The 23,703-nt window shown below is 37.9% G+C and overlaps 1 protein-coding gene and 1 long non-coding RNA gene across 3 annotated transcripts in view; one reads left to right on the plus strand and one right to left on the minus strand.

Annotated features, from left to right (window-relative positions):
- dacha (dachshund a) overlaps positions 1-23,703 on the plus strand; it is a 186,364-nt gene that overhangs the window by 131,921 nt on the left and 30,740 nt on the right. The window contains exons 4-7 of one of the 2 annotated variants that reach the window (XM_039676399.2): positions 3,899-4,048; positions 7,748-7,920; positions 10,843-10,978; positions 11,190-11,264. In XM_039676399.2, the coding sequence (XP_039532333.2) occupies positions 3,899-4,048; positions 7,748-7,920; positions 10,843-10,978; positions 11,190-11,264 (534 nt within the window). The remainder of the gene's footprint in view (positions 1-3,898; positions 4,049-7,747; positions 7,921-10,842; positions 10,979-11,189; positions 11,265-23,703) is intronic. The other variant, XM_089123736.1, reaches the window with a different exon arrangement.
- Positions 1-23,703, minus strand: part of LOC120482269 (uncharacterized) — a 191,894-nt gene that overhangs the window by 104,056 nt on the left and 64,135 nt on the right. The window lies entirely within an intron of this gene.

Here is a 23,703-nt window from a genome sequence, read left to right on the forward strand (position 1 = left end):
AAATGCTCGACATAAACCGCGGAAAGCTCAATACGTTGAGTTTCACACGAGGGCAGTGGGGAATAGTGCGTCTGTGCACGCGTCCAGAGATGCGTGTCGCAATTACGGCAGACTTTTTTAAAAGGGATGCAGTTAACCAGCTCTGTCAGCGTGTGGTTAAGGAGCATCACAGTGATGGACACATTCTCAAAGCATGACTGACGTCTGGACGGGATGCCGAAACATACACACTCTTGCGTACTCTTCCTCTATCTCCACTGGCTGGCATCACCGCTAGGCTAATTACTTTAGCAGCCAACACTGGAGGAGCTCTTGGACTAAACCCAAATGGGCCATCAGCACCAGAGCTGTGGATAGTTCAACTCCACACACACACACACACACACTTGCACAGACTACCACTGCAGTTAGCCTGTTACAGAGGTCACAGCGCTGAGTTGTGGGATATATATAATGAAACACAGACTGTGTGATCATTATGAAGCATGTTTAATGATGTAGTGGAAGAGAGTGAGACAAACTCACACTTTTAACTGATTTTTTTACTTTTTTTTGTTGAAGGTCACTTTTTAATTGTGCTTTTATTGTTTATTTTTACTACTTTTCAAATGCCTTTTATAAATGTTATAGTTTTACCCTCTCAAGACACTTGAATAATAACGTCCATCATAAAAATATCTACCGTTGCTCGTATGAACATGAATCTTTATGTTTTTTTTTCGAAAGACGTCTTTAATGCTTACCGTGGCTGCATTTATTAGATCAAAAACACAGCAAAAACAGTAATACTGTGAAAAAAATTTTATTTTAAAATTTAATTTATTCCTGAATTTTCATTACACCACCCTTCAGTGTCACATGATCCTTCAGAAATCACTCTAATATGATGATTTACTGCTCAAGGCAAGGCAAGTTTATTTATATGGCACATTTCATACACGGTGGCAATTCAAAGTGCTTTACATGGAAGAAATTAAAATAATCAAAAGAAATCAGAATAATTAAAACAGTTTAGAATTTAAAAAAAATCATAATAATAAAAATAAAATACAATAATTAAAAATAATAAATAATAAATAAATAATGAAAACAATTTAGAATCAAAAATAAAATGAAGTACAGTAACAGTCTCGAGAAACATTTATTATTATTATTATCAATGTTGAAAACAGTTGTGCTGCATAATTTTGTTTTGTGGAAACCATGACGTTATTTTCTGCATTATTTCATAAAATAATGCATTGATTTGAAATCTTTTGTAACATTGTAAATTTACTTTAGGGTCACTTTTGATCAATTTTATGTTAATGCTTAATAATTTTTCTTTTAAGGAACGGCAGTGTATATACCATATTTTCACACATATTACTTCCCTCATTTGTGATGTCCAAAAAAAATTTTTTTTAAGTAATAAATTACATTTTATGTGTGTGTGTGCGTGTGTATATATTGTATTTATATTTGTATATATATATATTTTTTTTTTTCAACCCATACAATAATATGGCTCAATTTGACAATGAAATGCTAGATATGAAACCTTAGCAAGACAAAGTCAGCCATTTTATTAAAAACAAAAAAATAAATAAAAAAAATGTTTAGAATGTAATTTTTCCACTAGAGAATGTTTTTAAACACAATACATCATGTCAGCTGTGACGGAAATGACACTGTTGTGGAAACATTCATGACTATTAAACAAAAATGATAAATGTATATACTGTTGGACATTAGGCACTTAAAATAAACTAGTAAGAGTGTAAAAAGCGTGTTTTAAAAGGGTTTATTTCTAGAAGTCCACACACAGGGCTAAAAATGGCTCTATTGAAGAAACATCCGTTGGCTATTTAGCACCTATACTGCGGACCTCTGAGCTCTGCTCGTATGTTCAGAAATTAATTATATTAGACAAGAGCAAATATAGGTCATGTGGAATTTGCAATGCAAACACTTTTGCTCTCTGTCCCTCTTCATCTACGTCTCTCTTAAAGGGATAGTTCACTCAAAAACCTGATCATCTGCTCATCAAAACCTCTCACTTTTCCTTGGTTATGTTATTTTCCTACTTCTTTATAAAACATGAATCCCATTCAAGGAGATTAGTAAGCAATTTAGTAAAATACAGTGTGGACACCATTTTGGTTTTGCGTTGTGACGTTCAATATGGGATCCTAAAACTGATTACAGTGATATCTATGCATCACGCTTCTGAATTCATTCTAAAGCAGTTTACATCCATTACGACTTCATTACACAGGACACGTACAGTATCGCTTATGGATTGTGTATTGATCAAATAGTTCCTCCCTCATCGTTTTGTGTTTCATCAGCCGTCCGCCCCCCTCATCTCATCTCATCTCGCACACACACACACTCCGCTTCGGCCTCAGGTGTTTGGGCATAGCCATTACTTTATCAGGCTGTTTTTTCCTGCTCATTCAAACGACTCCCCGATGAACGGCGCCCCCGCGCTCTACAGAGAGAGATTTTAATTCGTATTATTATTAAAAGAATCACTCACTGCAATCTGTTGCAAAAACACCATCTGCTGGATCACTCGTAGGACCTCCGTTGCTTATTAGGCAGAATTAGACAATGATTTCCTCTCCTCTGCTTTGCAATCTTTCTCCCTTTTCTATCAACTAATTCAACTTAAGTTGTTTTATGACACTTTTCTGCCGGATTTCATTCCAGCGATTAATTCCCAGATGTCATCCGTTCTGGGATGAGTTTAGAGTGATTGGCGGAGGGGTTAACTCTTTAACAGCCTGGGAAGAGATGGGATTTTGAGCACGAGTTGGGTCTGAAGTTGTGGAGGCGGTCAGACTCGAGATTTAAAGGAGTAGTTCACTTTTTACTCACCTCCATGTCATCCAAGATGTCCATGTCTTTCTTTCTTCAGTTGAAAAGAAATTAAGGTTTTTGATGAAAACATTCCAGGATTTTCTCCATACAATGGACTTCAATGGGGACCAAACGGTTCAAGGTCCAAATGAGAGTTTCAGTGCAGCTTCAAAGGGCTTTAAACGATTCCAGACGATGAATAAGGGTCTTATCAAGCGAAACGATCGCTCATTTAAAAATTAAATGAGTTTTATAAGCTCAAATGGTCGCCTTGCTCTGTTCTGTGATGCATGTTTGTGACTCTCCTGTTCGAACACGTTCATCAAAATGAACGGATCTTTTTCCGAGTCATTTGGTTCATTCAACAAACAATTTTGACTTGGAGAGTCATCACAGAACAGAGCAAGGCGAGCATTTGAGCTTATAAAACTTAAACTTTGTTATTTATTTATTTATTAAATGAGCGATCGTTTTGCTTGATAAGACCCCTATTCATCGTCTGGAATCGTTAAAAGTCCTTTGAAGCTGCACTGAAACTGTCATTTGGACCTTGAACCGTTTGGTCCCCATTGAAGTCCATTATACGGAGAAAAATTCATCAAAAACCTTAATTTCTTTTCGACTGAAAAAAAGAAAGACATGGACATCTTGGATGACATGGGGGTGAGTAAATTATCAACAAAAGTTTTTTTCAAAAGTGAACTACTCCTTTAAGTAGTGAATACACACACACACACACACACACACACAGGTGGGTCAGGTGCCGTGCTCAAGGCCACGGGAATCCTTCAGGTTACAATTCCACCTCTCTAACCGTTAGGCCACAACTGCCCAACAAAGAGAGTATATTCAAAAGTGTGTGTGCGCAAATATTACACCATGTTGGACTAGGGTTTTAGAGCTTATAATATTTTTGCATAGTGCAAATCTAACATTTTATTATTTCAAAAGAGCAAAGAAAACCCTTCAATGGTTTTCCTCCAGTCTTGTCTCTGTGATTACACCTGGAGTTCTGGATCCAGACTCTCACTCAACCCTCCCTCTCTGTCTCCAGGCGGCAGTGAGTCGTCCTGGGATAAAGAGAAACTCCAGTCCCCCTCCTCCGGAGCCCAGCACGGTCTGGCTCACATCGGCCTGTCCGCTCAGCACGGCTTGTCAGGGTCTCATCTCTCTTCCCTACAGCAGAGTCATCTCCTGGCTAACCGTGAGTCATTCATTCATCACATCCACTCATTCACAGCGATTCCTCTCGGTCCGATCGTGTTTGGTTCAGTGGTTTATTCTTTTGGTTCGCTCTTATCTTAAAAATAAGGTGGATAGTGTTTTCTTATATCACGTTTTTTTTTGTTTAATGACAACATGAACAGTATTTGAAGTATATTTTACTTCTTTAACCCTAAAACCGTATTCTGGACAAATGTGGGCAAAATAGTTTTGATTTATTTTTAAAAAATACTTCCCTTGATCTGAGCGGTACAAGACTTGGCTACTTTTCCTAAGTTTTCCTCCTGAACACACACTTTTTTTTGACTCAATTCTACAATGTTAAGTGGGTGAAAAAAACTCTTTAATCTTGTATTTTGGTCAAAAATGGGCACCCATAGAAATGAATGGGAAAACTGTAATTTAGAGCATTCTAACATGCTCTAATATGCTCTTTAGGTTTTAGAACTTATTGGAATGATATTTTAATGTAGTTAAAAAAATTAAAACATAAAAATAAGCATAATTTACATAGAAAATATGATAAATTCAAAAATACCCCCAAAATAAAAATAAAAAAACACCATAAATGGATGAGAGAAAACTTTATGGAAGACAGTGATATAACATTTATAATAAATAAAAATTAGGATCACACCTGAGTCCTCTGTGCCCACATTTGTCCACAATTACAGGATTAAGGGCTATAAAGTGAATACAGTTGTACTTTGAGTGAAACATTAAGCTTGATTCTATCCACTAGGATTTGATTGGATTATAAAAAGTGAGCTTTGATATTTTTGGCTATGGTATTATTGGCCTACACAATCTTGGTTACATTACCATAAAAGAAAAGTCATTTCAAAAACAGAAAAACAGATGATAATTTTCACATCTGCATTGATTTATCGGTCAGCACTGACAAATCAATCTGCAGATGAACCATGGCCAGTAAGAACAGGGAATTGTAAAAATAATGAGTGTTTTTGAAGCATGTTTCAATCTAACATTGGCCAGACAAACTGGTGCTCCTGCCCCAAGCGTACGCCATTGGTTGAGCCACTCTGGTCAAATAGAGTATTTTAACATGACCTTTAAAAAGTATTCCTAGTTTTCCTGTATTGCAGGTTTCTGCATTTTAGGCCTGTCCATTTTCCATCTCACCTCTCAAAAGAAACACGAACAAATTACAAGTTACACGGCACCTGCCATAGTGTTTCAGTAACTAAAAACAGTGGGACGTACAAAAATCCTTAATGTGAAAAACGCCTAGTGCACTAAAACCAGTGATATTAAAAGATTAAATGATGATGCATACCATATACAGGCGTGATGATGAGCATAGAATATAACATTCTCATCATTAGTGTTTTTTTAATGCTTTTATATGAACATGAAACGTATTGCGCTCATATTCTGATTTCATCTGCTTATCCGTACATACTGTAGGATGTTTTAGTAAGTTTGCGTTAAGCCACATTAAGAAATCTTTTAATGGTTTTCTATGGTGCTTAAACATGTAATTTAGTGCATTGCGTTCATATTTTCGCCACATCCGTTCACTTGTATACAGAATGCATCATTTTATTATTTTTATTAAACCTTTATTTAACCAGGGATATAGTCACATTGAGATAAGTATCTCATTTACAAGTGAGCCCTGGCCAAAATAGCAGCACACGATATACATACATACATAAAACATAATACACAACACGAACATGTACAAAAAATAATACAAAATTAAATGTTAAGAGCAAGTGCAGACAGATTTGAATGATTTGTTTAAGTGTAGCTTGAACTCACTTATCGAAATAAGTTCTTCTAGTTTCAGTGAACTTTGGATCTCATTCCAAACAGTTGATGCACTATAAGTAAAAGCAGTTTTTCCAAATTCTGTCTTCATTAAAGGAACATTTAAAAGAATATATCTACTTGAACGTAGATTATACCTTTGACTATTAAAAGTTAGTAAACTACTCAAATATTGGGGAAGCTGGCCGACTAATGCCTTATATACAAGTATGAGCCAGTGTTTGTGCCTTCTTATATGAAGTGGAGGCCAACCTACCATCTCATACAACGCACAATGATGAGTGTGATATTTTGAGTTAGTTATAAATCTTAGTGCAGAGTGATAAACAGAATCTACTGATTTTAGGAGAGCTTTAGTGGAATTTCTGTAAAAAACATCTCCATAATCTAGGATAGGTAAGAAGGTAGATTCCACCAACTTTTTCTTAGCCGACTGTGAGAAACATGCACTATTTCGAAAATAAAACCCCAGCTGTAACCTTAACTTAGACAACAGTTGTTTAACATGTAACTTGAATGATAAGTCCTCTTCCAACACAAACCCCAGATATTTATAAGAGGAAACCAGTTCTATAGAGTTACCCTGCAAAGTATAAATAGGTGGTGGAGGAGAATCAGTCTTTTGTTTCCTAGAAAAGACCATGTATTTTGTTTTCTTATCATTTAGGACTAATTTTAAAGAAAATAGTTTACGCTGAACTAGTTCAAATGCTTCCTGCAGCTTTAAAATGCAATTTTCAATAGAAGATGCAAAGCAGTAGATAATGGTATCATCGGCATATAAATGGATACTTGCATCTGATAGATTATCACCAAGATTGTTAATATATAATGTAAACAACAGGGGACCCAATATGGACCCCTGTGGCACACCAGATTCATCAATAAGGTTTGCAAAAAAAATAAATAAAAGCTGTTCTTTGGAAATTCTATTCATCAAAGAACTTTGGAATAAAAAATTACGTTTTAAAAGTTATAAATAAAATGTTTAATGAGCATTAAACAGACAACTGTAACTTTAAGACTTGTGCAAATGAGTTTCCGATATCAGGATAGGTTAAGGTGTATACTGTATCTGGTGTTTTAATTTCATTGTCTTGGTCTCCAGTTGGGCATTCCTGTAAAAACGATGAATTGATTTAATGTTGCCTTTAAATATATGCGAATTAAAGGATTACTGTAGTTCACTAAAAAACTAAAAAAAAAAAAAAACTTTTGCTGATAATTTACTCAACCCCATGTCATCCAAGATGTCCATGTCTTTCTTTCTTCAGTCGAAAAGAAATTAAGGTTTTTGATGAAAACATTCCAGGATTTTCTCCATATAATGGACTTCAATGGGGTCCAAACGGTTCAAGGTCCAAATGAGAGTTTCAGTGCAGCTTCAAAGGGCTTTAAACGACACCAGATGATGAATAAGGGTCTTATCAAGCGAAACGATCGCTCATTTAATAAATAAATAAAAAAGTTTAAGTTTTATAAGCTCAAATGCTCGCCTTGCTCTGTTCAGTGATGTGCGTTCGTGACTCTCCTGTTCAACTCGTTCGTCAAAATGAACGAATATTTTTTTGAGTCATTTCGTTCATTCGTCGAATATTCATATTTATTTTTTAAATGGCCGATCGTTTCGCTAGATGAGACCCTAATTCATCGGCTGGTATCGTCTGTCATTTGGACCCCATTGAAGTCCATTATGTGGAGAAAATCCTGGAATGTTTATCAAAAACCTTAATTTCTTTTCGACTGAAGAAAGAAAGACGTGGACGTCTTGGATGACATGGGGGTGGTAAATTATCAGCAAAAGTTGTTTTAAAAGTGAACTAATCCTTTAAACCGAAGTGATTGCTGCTTCCCAACCAAGTCTCTCTCTGTCGTCCTCTCTCAGGGCTGGACCTGCCGTTTATGATGATGCCCCACCCCCTGCTGCCCGTCAGTCTGCCGCCTGCCTCCGTTGCCATGGCGATGAACCAGATGAACCACCTGAACACCATCGCCAACATGGCCGCGGCTGCTCAGATGCACAGCCCCCTGTCCAGAGCAGGAGCGTCCGTCATCAAGGTAACGCGCACAAGACACAAAGTTGAGACTTCAGTGACCAAACGCGGAAAAGTCATTCATTAGGGCTCTCAGCGGGAGTCGGCTCGTTTTCACATCATCTGCACATCCCATCGGATTGTGACACGTCAGATACGAGTCTGTCTCGCTCTATGAGCCATTTAACAGCTGGGATGGAGCTGTACACCGTCACCAAACCGTCTTAATTTCTTCAAGAGAGAGTTTGATTCCAAATACTCTGAGGAGGAATAAGAGAATAAATGTTCTGTTGGGTCCGTGCGGAGCGAGTGTTAGGGAATATTAGATGCAGGCTTTTAAGACAAACACTATCTGTTATCTTACTGCCATGTTCCCCCCGAGAGGAGAGTGTGAGTCAATTTACAGTTGAGGAGGACACTTGTGTGTTTCTCTGAGATGCAGAAATGGCCCGAGGCGTACAGTACACACACACACACACACACACACACACACACGCACACTTTAACATACTATAGATATTCACTGCCACACACTAAACAGCAATAGCTTCTGTCTGGGTACCACAACAGAATGTGTTTTTACTATGTTTAAAGAAAATGTAGGTTGATTTTTTATTCCTCTAGAATAATTGACTTCTCAGTTATGTTTCATTTAAAGAGCATATTGCAGGTAAAAAAAAAAATCGAAATTTATAGATAACCTTGTATGAAAATACCATATGAAAAGTTAATGCAGGATTTAAAATGTTTTAAAACAACATAAAGACACTAATTTAGAAGATAAAGTGAGCGTTTCTTGGACTGCTAGTAAAAACGGCTTTTTTTTCAACATCGCGTCATTTGACGTCATAGCAGGGAGCCGCAGCCTCGGCTCAGTGAGAGCAGGCTGGTGTTCAGTGAGAGCGCTCGTCAGTCAGTGTGCTATCATTAGTTTTTGCATTTTAATTTATCATCGTCATGGTAAATTATTGTGTTTGTGGAGATTGCAAAAACTCCAGCCTGTCAGGACTTCAAGATCGAGTCCACAAGTTTCCATTACAATAAAAGTGACGGTGCTATATAGCCTATCTTTCGTTCCTGGTGCGGTTTGAGCAGGTGAAGAGACGGGATTTCTCCTCTCGGCTCGGAAAACACGGTCGTGTGTAGCGTTCACTTCAGATCAAATGACTATAGCATCCCGGCGATATGATGGAGTTCAACATGGTATGCCGAAGCAAGAATATTGATCGTGGTATACTACCAATGGCATCAAATAGTGTTATATAGGTAACTTAGTCATGTCATGCCCTAAATAAAACTTGTAATTGAAAAACAAAATTGGTTGTTTAAATACTCAAATCTTTAATGTTCTGTTTATGTTATAACCAAGGTGGAAAATATGTATTAAAAATTTACCCGAGTATAGCCTATGCTTTTAGTATAGAAATATACTCAAGTAAAGTTTTTATACATTTAATAGTATATAAATCTACCCAAAACATACTAATGTCTGCTGGCCTGTTATAGGATCATAATAATCTGTACAATATTGTGAGCACAGTGTATATCGTTAGCGAACGTGTATACTATAAGTACGTCTCTCACCTAAAAGGCACCTGTCCTGTTCTCCACTGGTTCTCCTCACATCACAGCTCAATTTTTCTCTGACCATTCTGTCTGACATTATCCTGGCCTGTCCCTGATCTCTTTAGCATAGCAGGCTCATAACTTTATGGCTTGATCCGTCATACGAGTATTTCCTCAGCGTCCGAAATGTCATGCGATCCATTGTTTTCCTGTTGTGTGAATCGACCGCTCTCCCGCTCATTGCGTCACGCCCGCCACGCCCATTTTCAGACGCGGAAGTAAAATTTTCTCACAAAAACGACTGCAGAAGCTTCTGTGGCGTGTTTATACGTATATTTTAAAGAAAATCTAGTTCCTACATTGTTTTTCTATGCATTGACTCGTTGGGTCCTCTAACCTGCAATATGCCCTTTAAAGGAATAGTTCACTTTTTAAAAAAAAAACTTTTGCTGATAATTTACTCACCACCACGTCATCACAAGATGTACATGTCTTTCTTTCTTCAGTCGAAAAGAAATGAAGGTTTTTGATGAAAACATTCCAGCATTTTCTCCATATAATGGACTTCAATGGGGTCCAAACGGTTCAAGGTCCAAATGAGAGTTTCAGTGCGGCTTCAAAGGGCTTTAAACGATTTCAGACGATGAATAAGGGTGTTATTAAGCGAAATGATCAGCCATTTCAAAAAATAAATAACAAAGTTTAAGTTTTATAAGCTCAAATGCTCGCCTTGCTCTGTTCTGTGATGCGCGTTCGTGACTCTCCTGTTCGAACTCGTTCATCAAAATGAACGGATCTTTTTTGAGTCATGATTCCTAGATAAGATTCATCGTCTGGTGTCGTTTAAAGCCATTTGAACAGTTTGCACTGAAACTCTCATTTGGGCCTTGACCCGTTTGGACCCCATTGAAGTCCATTATATGGAGAAAATCCTGGAATGTTTTCATCAAAAACCTTAATTTCTTTTCGACTGAAGAAAGAAAGACACGGACATCTTGGATGACGTGGGGGTGAGTTATCAGCAAAAATTTTTACAAAAAGTGAACTACTCCTGATGTATGCAAAGCTATGCTAAAAGTGGTACCGCCAGAACTGGAGATCGGCTGAATGGATTCAAAAAAGGTCAAACTCAACAGTTTAACTCTGGGGGAGCTGGAAAATGAGCCTATTTCCCCAAAAAACAAGTGGAGTATCCCTTTAAACTAAATGAAAACGTGAAATGTTTCCTTGCCAGCTAGTTGACATTTTGGTGTAGTTGTTTTATGGTTTTAGTTGACGATAATATCGCTGGATCATACTATGAGACCCAGTTTAGTTCAGTTAAATTGGCAGGACTGTTTGTAAAGAATATGTGAACTGAATGTGTGTGTGTGTGTTTCAGGAGTGTGTACAAGACAGTCCGTCTCCTGCTCCGTCTCTGGAGGAAGCCCCTCGTCCCGGATCACAGCCCTCTTCCCACCCCAGCAGTAGTGTGTCCAGCTCACCAAACCCACACACACAGAGTCCCGAACGCCTGGGTCAGTACACACACAAGTTCCAATGCAGACAATCCATAGACTGAATGATAAATATAATGACTACAGATTAACAGACTTATATAAAAAAAAAAAAGTATTTTATATACAAATACTTTTTACAAACAACAGTGTTCCCACATGCTCTCAATGGGATGAATTGCATGACTTCTGGGGACAACTTTTTAAACATGTTTCCTCATTATATGTGCAGTTTTGAACCAGACCGATGGAGAACTGCAAGAACGAGACTCCGGCATCAACATGAAGAAAATCCTTAAAGAGAAAGGTTAGTTCCTCACTGAATCATCACACTAAAACACTCACTTGCAGCATGTGCAACACAATGTTTGTGTGAAAATAAGGTCCATTGTTGTGATGGACCACTTCAAGTCACTTACAAGTCACCTTGTATTATTACGTCTGTCTAGACTTTGTTTTATAGTGACTTTCACAGCTATTTAAGCCCATATCTTATTTCATGTATGGAATGTATTTGTTGTTTGTTTTTTAATGGTTACATCTTACATTCAATACTCAGTAATTTCTGTTTTAAATTTTAAAAGCCTAATCAGGGACAGGGGTTGCAAATTAGTCATGGCTAGAAACCTGTATGCGTGGATACAGGTTCTACTTTGTATTTATTATAAAGCAATTTTTTATGCATTTGTCCCTGTCAAATAAAATATTAAATAAAAAAATAACTTTATATAATTTATATATATACTGTATATATATAAATTATATATAAATTAAATAAAGTTATTTATTTATTTAATATTTATTTATTTAAATATATATATATATATATATATATATATATATTATAATTCTATAATGTATATAATATAATTGTGTGGAAAACTTGAACCCAATGCTGAAAATTTTCACGCATATTTCCTATCGAAATGACTGAATTATGCCCACAAAATTGTCAAACAAGAGTAAAATGACTGTACTTTGAAAAACCAAGTGACTGACAATTATTTGTCACTTTTGGGTCTCATTCACTAATACTGGGAAAGTGAAATCTGCATCTGCAAATGTTTTCATGACCAAATCATGATTCATCAAACTAAAATATATTCTAACCAAAATATATTCTAAATTTTCAACAAAAAAAAAAGAACAACTAAAACCACATGTATAAACAATCACTCTCAGTGGCCTTAAAATTTCATGTTAAGATGAAATTTTATGGGCCCCTTTTGCGCCGACGTCACAGTTACGTCACGGCGCTAGCTGGAGGCAAAACAAAGTGAAAACTGGAGGCGGCCAATACAAACCAGCACAGATTCGGCTACATAATAATGAGCTTAAATTACTGTTACTATTATTAAATGTCATCTTGTTGTGTTGTTTGGTGCAAGAATTGATGAAAAATGAATATGCTGTACCTGGAACTTTTATTTCTAGAAAATATTCACATCATTAAAATCGCACTGTAATGTCACTCTTTACATTGTTGTCGTCACGGCGCTGGCTCGGCAGAACTGCGGATCGTACACACAAGTCTTGTACAGGACCAGATAATTGAAGGCATCTAAAGATTTATATGCCCTCAGTTTCTCTGTACGATCGTAGAAGTCAGGCCACTCAACCGGGGTCACGTAACGTTAATCCTGTCAGATCGTCCATGCATTGAGTGAGCGTGTGAAGGCTACGGGTCGGCCAATCTGGTCACGTCCGTTAAAGATAACTTTTGGAAATAACAATCGCGGAGTGACCTTACACATTAAGATAAAATCGGATTTTCTCCAGTCAGTGTTAAAAAACAAGCTAACAATCCTTGCTAACTAGCGTTAGTGAAGCGGCCAGATGGATCGTTCTGCCTCCACCTAAGCTCCGCCCACAAAAAAAAAAATTTTTTTTTCATTTTTCATCAATTCTTGCACCAGACAACACAACAAGATGACATTTAATAACAGTAACAGTAATTTAAGCTCATTATTATGTAGCCGAATCTGTGCTGGTTTGTATTGGCCGCCTCCAGTTTTCACTTTGTTTTGCCTCGTGAGTCGTAACTGTGACGTCGGCGCAAAAGGGGTCTATACATGTCTAATTAATATTAGAATGAAGACAAGAACTACTCCTCTACATATAAATGCCCATGTGGAAAACACACCACTCGCATATGAGATCACGTTTTAAACACCGTCTCAGGAACAATGTAGTAAATTGCGAATGAGTCGGAGATGTAGTCGCACAACATTTTAATTCGGGGCCGATGCTCGTTAGTTAAATTTACACCCGTTGGTTTAGACTGGCAGTATATTAGCGTCACACAACACTTCTCTTTTAATTAATGACTTAATTAGGAGCTTAACTTAACATGTATGAAGCTCATATTTACGGCCTGTGTGTGTAGATGAGTGCAAGAGAGCTGTTAGAGCAGCTAAGTGCATCATTTATCATTATAAGAAAATGTTTTTTTCCTATGACACAAAGATATAGAGGCGTGTGTGTGTGAGAGAGAGAGAATCTCAGATGTCGTGGTGTGTGTGGGCACCGTTTCTGGAGCGTAACTTGCGCGCGAGTGTGTGTTGGTACAGCAGGTGGCGGCCCCTAACGCACATCACACACACGGGGCTGCTGGGAGGAGACAATGCAAAGATGCCCTGAGGCTCTCCTAAAGAGATTCAGTGTGCACCTGGCCTCCGACCATATTTTATTAATGTGTCTGGGAAAGAATCCACCCCAAACACACACAAATGCGTGAATACCACAAACCATTTACTGCAGGGCTGAGAAAACAATGCAGGAAATTTAGGTCACTGACCACATACTCACACACACCCAATGTCTTTCATACTCTCTACATATCCTGATCATTCCAGCAGAGTCCCAACGTATCAGTAGGCTTCTGCACTACCATTTTAACCTTCACACACACACACACACACCTGAGAGGATTGACTTAGTAAAGATTGGCCATGATTATATCTAATATGTCGTGCTGTCCAAGTGTGTTACATGCGGTTATGAATCCTTCTGTTCACGTTAGCGTGTGTATTTATTGACCTTCAGTATACTGTACTTCATATCCTTTTTAAACCCGTTTATCTTTGTTTTTGCATGTTTAATGTTTTATGCATTAAAACCGCTTATATAACCTGACTTTAAAATCTCATCAGAAGAGTAGATTTGTATATTTTCTGCTGAAAATGTAAGTGCTGTTTGCAACCACCACAATACTAGGGTGTTCTGGGTGGTTGCCAGGATGTTGCCGTGCAGCTGCTAGGATGTTTCTTATTGGCCTGATTCAAAAAAGCCACCCCGACGTCACTCTTTAGGCCAAAACGCGGAAGTGAGTTAGCATTTTAGCACTACGGTTCCCTCGCTATGGGATTTTTTTAATGGGTTTTTGCTAAATGGCCTGAAATAAGGTCTGTGGTGAACAAAGCCTCTAAATATTTTCACGTTTTGATCTATGACATAAAACACACAGTTATAACCTGCTTGTTTTTTTTAAACTTTATTGTGTCTGTTTTTTTTTTTTAATCTTTATGTATAAATTTTGTATAAACTTGTAAAGATTATCTTGCTAAACAAAACATCTAAGGGTCACAACTCTTTGTTAAACACAGATTTTATTTTTTGCGATTTTCCAAAAGTCTATGGGGAAAATGCATTGCTTTTCGACCGAGGGAACCCATGCGCCGCTAGCTTCCGAGTTGTCCTACAAAGTGACGTCATCGGCTGCGTCCGAAATCGCATACCCCTCGAGTAAGTACTTATTTGAAATAATTACTTCACGACAGCTGAAAAAGTACGTTGATGTTGTTCGATCTGCGTCACCAATGTTTGCGGCGGCCATTTTGTTGACATAGAAACCACGGAAACTATCAGTCTGTAGCTGTGTCTGAAATCGCTCCCTATCCACTATATAGTGCACTATATCGGGTGTCGGCCATTTTGTAGTGGTGTCCGAATTCTGAACGACATCATTCCCTACATTCATTCACTACTTTTACCCACAATCCTCTCTGAATTCGAGTGTACATTCGATGTACACTTGCTGAAGCCCTATTTCCCACAATACAATGCGGAGAGAACTGAGCGCGCATGAAAGTTCTGCGCGAGCAAGTTTAAACCAGAGATTACATTACATCCAGTGGAGGATTTGAAAAATATCCGTTAATCGTCGTTTTGAACATAATAACGGTCGCCGGAGGGCGCTCGACGACACGTCATCTGTGAACGTGAGAGTTAATGTACAATTTCAGTCGATGAAACTACAAAGCTGGCACGGAGGTATAACTACAAAATAAAGTCATTATGATTGTTATTGTTGTTAATATTATTTTATAAAGTAGGTAATGTAAGATAAAAGGAGTTTTATCAGTACGCGTGACGAAGCCTTTTCAGCGACAGCTCCAACTCTCCGACGCACAGTGTAAACGTCAGCGTCCGAATTCACTCACTTCATCTCGTTCACTCCTTGCAGATATAGTGCACTCAAATGCCATACACTATATCGGGATTAGTGAATGAGTGAACGAGTGAGCGGTTTCAGACACAGCTTGTCACTTGTAGCGTCGGGATTATCCATGGTATCATCACTATTTTTTTTAAACAGCGTGATGGTGTTGTGTAATACACGGCTGTTGTAATAACAGCAATAAGAACCTCGGAGTTAGTTTTAATACGATAAGTTACCGACTGCCAGAAAACATGAAGGGAAGGAGACAGGGTTGAGCCAGCGCAGGAGAGGCTAACGTTAGCTAGGATAAATATGCTAAACTTTCAGCCAACTCCCCACAGAAAAGTCTGTTCCCATCATTTTACCACAGGTTTCACACATAATCCGTGTGCAATGTGTAAACGGTAACTTACAGAAGCAGGACGCGCTATATTACTATAGTGCTTAAATACTGCGTTTGCAGTGCATAATTAACTGATCCGCGGCTGTAAGTTCAATAAATGTATTTATTTTTATTTATCCTTTATTTAACCAGGTAAAAAATAAAAAAATCATTGAGATTAAAAATCTCTTTTACAAGAGAGACCTGGCCAAGATGCCACATAAAATACATAAAAAGACACATTTCAACATATATAAAAGCACATCAAATACACATACATATATATCACAAAGACCCTGTGCTGAAAAAAAACCAATATTAAATAAGTTTAATAAATGCGCACCGGACTCAGTGTGCAAGGTTTCTGTGCTCTGCGAATTTTTAGGCTGACGAACACGAAAAAAACGCATTGACTCATTGACAGTGTGCAGTGGTCTGATATTGTGGCCCCTACATGGGCTATGAGACTTTATTGCCCGACAGTCTAATCTCTCAGAAAAGTAATATCACTTATGTACTCAAAAAGCAGCTTTATATTTATATACGCTGAAGTTTAATCCCTAAAATTTAAATGCTATTGTTGCATCCCTTCATTTTGGTTTCATCATATCCATTGTCAAAAGTGTAGTGATGTATGAACCACAGCTCACAAAATTCCCCTGACCAACTTGATCCCAATGGGGAAATCTCTCGCCTTCAAACGTGATTCACGATTGCATGGATTTCGATTGAAATAACCGGATTTTGCCACTGAACAATGGTAAATGACTGCACCTTAAAGGGGACATATCATGCAAAATCCACTTTTTTAGCCCTTAAATGCATTTTGTTGTATATTTGGAGTGTTTATAAGTACAGAAAAGATGAAATTATTCTCTTCAAGTGATTCGTGTATATCTTTATATTCTGTTTTGGTCATATTTTTCAACCTGTTCAGATTTTTCTGTTGTCTATGACGTTTTTTTGAGCAAGTGCGTCGCTGTATTTGCAGCGGAACTGACAAATGAAGACATTGACTACCGGCCCAACACTTCGAGCAATCCGCCATTATTATTTCTACAAATCTAAAGTAAAAAAGATCACTCACAAACGTAGATTAAAACGGGGCCGATTTTCCCGAATCTTCACGAAAGGGCCATTGAATTTTAAGCACTGTTTGGCCTCTGTGTGTGTGTGTCGGTGATGATAAACAAAGTGACGTGGTGGTACGTGGTGATGAATGGTGAAGCCCGGGGCCAGGAGCACTGTGTTTCAATGGGACTTTAGTGAGTGAACCCCCTTCTCCAGCTCTCCATAAATCACTCGTTCTCTTTCCCTCTCTTCCTCTCTTTCACTCAGGGCTGGTTGAATGCCAACAGGAGCTGTTCTCACTGCAGGCAGGCTCTCTCGTTCGTTTCTTCCATTAAAGAGCAAAAGGAAATTCTGATATTATGTGTGGTTTGGGTTCATATGCAAACCATTTAGCACACACTAACATTAATCTTACAATCAGGCCACTGAAACGCGCAGGCCTTTAAAAAAAAGTGTAGCGATGCCATGCAGTGCATGTAATTTATTTTTGTTAAATAGTACACTTTTAAAAACACACAATAACACTGGTATTATGACATGGTATTGATGCTAATGTGTAAAGCAAACATAGAATTTAGTTATATTTACAGAACATTGTAATGTGATTAATGGGGCATTCAAGTAAAAAAGATCAAATTTATGAGTCGAACACCATAAACGGCACCACAAACTTGTAATTACGAGTTGAGTACTGAGATTGAGTTGTGTCAGATGGAAAACATGACTGTTGCAATGAATTCAATTTGCTGCATATAATTGCAAAGTGATTTGAATGCAACTAATGTAGTGATTACGACTTCCTAAAATAAAGTATGAACTTCCCAGAAAGAGAAATATTTCAAAGTATAATGAGAAATGCAGGGCTTGATTTATTTTATTTTTTTTAAGGAGTTGAACAGTTAATGGTTAATTAACCCAGTAAAGTTTCATTCATGTTGACTTTAAACATTTACACCTTGATTAGGATGAAATATAGGTCCTATAAGAAATACAGAAATATAGATGTCGGATTTAAAGGTGCATTGCGCAAGTCTCTGGGTTTTTGCAGAACTACGCCCCCTCTGGCGACAAGCGAAACTGCAACCAGAGGTGTGCACGCTCATGGACCTGTTACAGTCATAATGTCTTCAGAGGTAATAAAGTTATAAATCTGCAAGTCATTTTAAATATATGAAAGGAAAGGCATTTGAGTAAATTACACACTTGTGTGTGTGAGGGGAAAACTTCGGTTTTTGTTTCCATCTATCTCCATGTTGAACTGTTTCATGTGTTTACTGTATCCACTTATGATTGTATTATTATGGAAACACGTTCATGAACAATATAAGTTAATACTTTGTATCCCGTTTGAGCCCTAGAGCCGACCGAAGATCTCTCCGTTTGTTGAAAGCTTCCCGATGTCGACTCTCGTCTTATTCCGACGCCTGGCACTAGACAAAAGTTTGATTTTCTTTGTCTTAACGTGGAGTTTGCGTCGGGATTTGGAATGAACTACAAGCCGGTCTCTTTGAATCCATCTTCTACTTTTGTGGAAAGTGGACTACAGTTGTGTAGCTCGAGTTGTCTTCGCTGATACGGAGAATGGCGGCGAATACACAAACCTGCCAGTAGAGGTCGACCGATTAATCGAGTTTTTGTAAAATATAATTTTCCCATATGGTGGTTGTTTTTGTCGTTCAACAGCAGTGAAATACGTTATTGTTATAAGTTAAATAAAATATAATAAATGTTACATATAAAAAATTAAATAATTTAAAGTTTTTTTCTCCTTTTTTGCGATAATTAGGTTATGTCCATTTGTCTTTGTCCGTCAAGAAACAAAACAAACCAAAATACATGTTTCAGGAAATACATGTTATAAAATGTTTTTGTTAAGAAAGTTTGTCTATGTTAAGTAATTATCATTTCTTTTACAATTTATCTTTCAAATAGAGGTAAAAAAAAAAAGCAAATATCGGCCAAATATCGGACAAAATAAATCGGCAGCATTAATCGGCCGACCCGGATTTCGAAAGATCGGTATCGGCGTGAAAAAAAAAAAAAAAAACATAACGGTCGACCTCTACCTGACAGACATATCCAGGCGAGCGTGAACGTGCATGACGTCACGCCCAGTCTCAAAGTCCGTCCCGAATCCCTCTTATTTATTTCACTGTACAGGATTATAGAGGCAATCGCAGTGATCAGAGAAGGGCTCATTCAGCCCATCAAGCAATCCTTTAAGCATATATGAGTTAGAAAAACGGCTATTTTTAACATGAAATGTTGCGCAATGCACCTTTAAACGTGACTTTCAAATGTTCAATAGACCTGACAACATGCAATGCAGGTGCCACCGTGTTTTTCTTTGATTTTCGATTCTCAGAAATCACTTCATTGTACACTTAAAATCTAGTCCAGAGTCTATAGGTGTTGTATGATAACATGCTAATGTATTTGGCGTAAGCTGATGTGAAGCACTTTGCTGTAGAAGCACTTAGCGTACATTTGTGTGTGCGAGAGGGAGCACGGCTAGGCCGAGACTTGTGCTGCGTAATTGCTCTGTCCAGTTTTCCACAGAGTAGATATGTAGCATCTGGTTACAATCAATGTTTCCCTCCGCTATTATGAAATTAGCTGCGCGGAAATGATTTGAAATGGCCTGTAATGATTTCTGATAGAAATGTGCGGCATTGTTTCGCCCTTTGAGATAAGCGTGCTGGTAAATAAGTCACAACAAACGGAAACGGAAACCGAAGCGATGGCTTTCTGTCCTCAAACAGCATGCGCTTGGCTTTTCGAGCCTTGTATTTTAATCTTCATTCTTGTTTGTTTATTCGCAAGCCCCTCCTTCAGAAATGTGCAAAGGGGACCATCCATGGGCTTTGAAGACCCTTTTTGATCATTAGCTTGATTGCTGTTCTAAGCGCGTTTGTGATGGTTTAATTAAACCAAGACCCTTTGCGGGGCCCCAGCGGCCCTCGAGAGCTCTCGGGCTGGAGGGTTAGAGGCTCTGCTAACGGCGCACGGTGTTTCTCTTTGTGTTAACGATGAGGAACAGATATTAGGCGAGGAAAATCAATGACATGTTGGAAAAGAAAAAGTAAACAGTTAGCAATTTGGGGCAAGGTTAGCACGGATGAAAGTCACCCCACAAAAGCGACATTTTTGGACGAGAACACAAGTGATAAATGATGTGCGCTCACATCTCCTCACACACACACACACACACACACGAGGGGTGAGGACAGGTGCTTGTGTTCTGCTCTGGTTCTGAGGGAAGAGTTGGAACAGGTTTTGTCTCTCAGGCTTGCACAGTCTCCTGTGTGGTGTCACTATCACATCTGAAGGAAAGCGGCCCCAAGGCGGACAGAGATACTCGCACCCATAAAAGAAAACAATACGCCAACCAGAATTAAGTTTACAGAGAAAACAAAGTGATGAACATATAGACCTGCATGGTTTTAAAAGGTTAGTTCACCCAAAAATGATCCCATAATTGACTCGCCCTCAAACCGTCCTTGGTGTAAATGACTTTCTTCTTTCAGCCGAACACAATCAGAGGTATATTAAAAAAAATATCCTGGCTATTCCAAGGTTTATAATGGGAGTGAGATTTTGAAGCCCAAAAAAGTGCATCCATCCATCATGAAAGTAATCGGCTCTGGTTCGGTTAAGGTGCTCTTCTGTCATTTCTGACCGAAAAAGTTTTGAATTTCTAAAAATCACAGCTTCATTGGAATGTTATGAAACTTGGTGACTTTTATGGCATTATGTATGTGAATACAAAAAAAATTGAGGTCATGATCCGAGCATGCTAAGTGGTCGTAAAAAAAAAAAAATAGTCACACTTGTGGTCTTCGGTCAAAAATGACCGACCCATAGAAAATGAATGGGAAATTGACATAAAAAAAAAATTTCTCTGAATTTTTGTGGCCACAATTCTAAAAAAAAAGTACACCGCAGGAAAGGGGTGACACTCTACAACATCTAGAGTGCAAAACAGACACACCCACCCATACACACACACACATACAAACACACTTTTATACACATACACACCAATAAATTTTGATTACAAAAAGTATGTTTTGAATTTTTAAAAATCACAGATTCATTGGAAAGTTACGAAACTTGGTGACTTTTTTGGCATTATGTATGTGAAGACACAAAAAAATTGAGGTCATGATCTGAGCATGCTAAGTAGTCTTAAAAAAAGTCACACTTGTGGTCTTCGGTCAAAAATGACCCCCATAGGAAATGAATGGGAAATTGACAAAAACACAAATATTTATTTGTTTAATTTTTTTTTTTGATTTTTTTAATAAAAAAGCATTTTTGAGATTTTTCAATATATATTTTTCCATGGCAAAATAGACCATAAATATTGCATAAATATTAATAAATTCAATCAAATTGTCTCAAAATACTAAATTACAAAGAATAAATATTATAGAACAAAAATAAATTGCATTGGTTTTACTGGGATGGAGGACATTTCATTTTTAGGTGTCCGGTCACTTTTGACCGGGAGGATAACAAGTGTGACTCCGAAACGAAGAGCACCTGAGGGTTAATAAAGGCCTTCTGAAGCGAAGAGATGTGACTTAGTTAGAAACATATCCATATTTATTATAACTTTATAAACCGTAATCACTGGCTTCCGTGCGCAAGTCGAGTTCTGGCGTAAAAGTGACCTTTGACCTGATGCATTATGAACACGGAAGCAAAACAAAACACTGGTCAGAGGATAGAGCAAAACAAACACTGGTCACAAATTAGACGTCTAATGCTGCGTTCACACCGAACACGGATAACGCGTCAGGCGCGAGTGATTTCAATGTTAAGTCAATGCAAAGACTCGTTTTGCACGTAAAAAATTCCTGCGCCACGACGCCTCGTTCACGCGAATTGAGCGTTTGGTGTGTTATGCGCAAATTATTTAGTTAGTGCTATTTGTGCATTCACGCGTTTGACGCGAATTCCCACCCGAGTTGAAAATTCTTAACTTTGCCATCAATTCGTGCTGGGTTAACCAATCAGGAGCCTAGCAGCTTGCTCACATTGTGAAGTGTATGGACGCTTCAATAAATCATTTTGTAATATGACTAAATGCCTGCACAACGCAAATATTGCACTTTGTGTTAAGTCGTGCATCAAGAGTGAAACTGACGCGCGTAAAAAACAAAAGTTTGAAGCGAAATTACCAGAATTTATAGTCACAAAGGAGTTCACATTTTCAAATAAAGACAATGAAAGAATATTGGACTGCACGAGATAAACTTTCTGGCGTCTCGGTTTCCCTTGAGACGTGTTCATCTCGTTCATCAGGTTAAGGGCTGCCGTGTTGACCTAGTATTCCTCTCATTTCATATTCCACCTACTGCTCTTCACATGCTAATTGGGGGAGAAGGAAATGCTCATTAAGGCTCATTTCATGTACACATATTCATTAGGCACCGGGCTGGAGTGTCAGGAAAACGCAGCCTGGCCTCTTTTCTAGTTTGTTTACTTTCAGGTGTATTTGTTCGTTTAAATTGCCCTTTCCTGTAGTCTCCTGTTGACCTAAGCAAGAACGAGCCCAAATTAGTTCTGTTTGTTTTTATTCGATGTCGTAAGAGAGTTTTATACTTGGTGAAAGTTTGAATATTTGTGGTTGCTTGTGCATCTTAAAAGCCATTGCCTAGTATTGGGGTTCGCAACATATGCTCTGACACATTGAGCCGTGGTGCTCACATTGTAAGCAGTCCAGATCATATTATTTCCTTAAAGGGGTAGTTCATTTAAAAAAAAAAATAAAAATAAAAAACTTTTGCTGATAATTTACTCACCCCCATGTCATCCAAGATGTCCACGTCTGTCTTTCTTTCTTCAGTCGAAAAGAAATTAAGGTTTTTGATGAAAACATTCCAGGATTTTTCTCCATATAATGGACTTCAATGGAGACCAAACGAGAGTTTCAGTGCAGCTTCAAATGGCTTTAAACGAACCAGACGATGAATAAGGGTCTTATCAAGTAAAACGAGCGGCCATTTAATAAATAAATAACAAAGTTTAAGTTTTATAAGCTCAAATGCTCGCCTTGAAGCTGCACTGAAACGCTCATTTGGACCTTGAACCGTTTGGACCCCATTGAAGTCCATTATATGGAGAAATATCCTGGAATGTTTTCAACAAAAACCTTAATTTTTTTTCGACTGAAGAAAGAAAGACATGGACATCTTGGATGACATGGGGGTGAGTAAATTATCAGCAAAAGTGTTTTTAAAAGTGAACTACTCCTTTAACCCTTACCCACATCATTTCCTGTCTAATGCAAGTGGGGAAAATGCCCAAAACAGAAAAAAATGATTTAGTTTAGCTTTCTAGTTCTCCAAATCTCTGTACTGTTGATTTCTGATACAGCAAGTCAATGCAGTGCCACTTTTATAGCTCTTAACTATTCTTTCATTTTGCATTCCCACAATCCTCTATCTTCCAGAACAGCCCAGACGTGTTCTGCGGTCCAGCCTTCATATGGTTGTTAAAATGTAATATACACTAATACCCCCTCATTCACTTCCTCCTTCAACCTATTACTGCAAGGGCTTTTTATTGTCCTGCTTTCATCTTTTTTGCGTGTATACGTATGTATCGTGGGGGTTAACTAACGAACATTGGTCCTTTGCTTTGGTTGAGCTCATTAAGTGCTTTGTGCATTTCCTTTTGGGGGCCTGGTTTTAATGTAGCTTGTTATTCAGAGCTCTAGTGAATCAGGGGCCCTATAGACCTCAAGTTTTGGAAGTGTAACCCCTGAGAATTATTTGAAGTCGAAGAACAAAATTAAGAGGTGATAGGGAGTGACTCGTGCACTTTATCACTTTCATTTACTGT

Source organism: Pimephales promelas, chromosome 19 (genome assembly GCF_988280905.1).
Source record: "Pimephales promelas chromosome 19, fPimPro1.hap1.1, whole genome shotgun sequence".
Classification (NCBI taxonomy): Eukaryota; Metazoa; Chordata; class Actinopteri; order Cypriniformes; family Leuciscidae; genus Pimephales; species Pimephales promelas.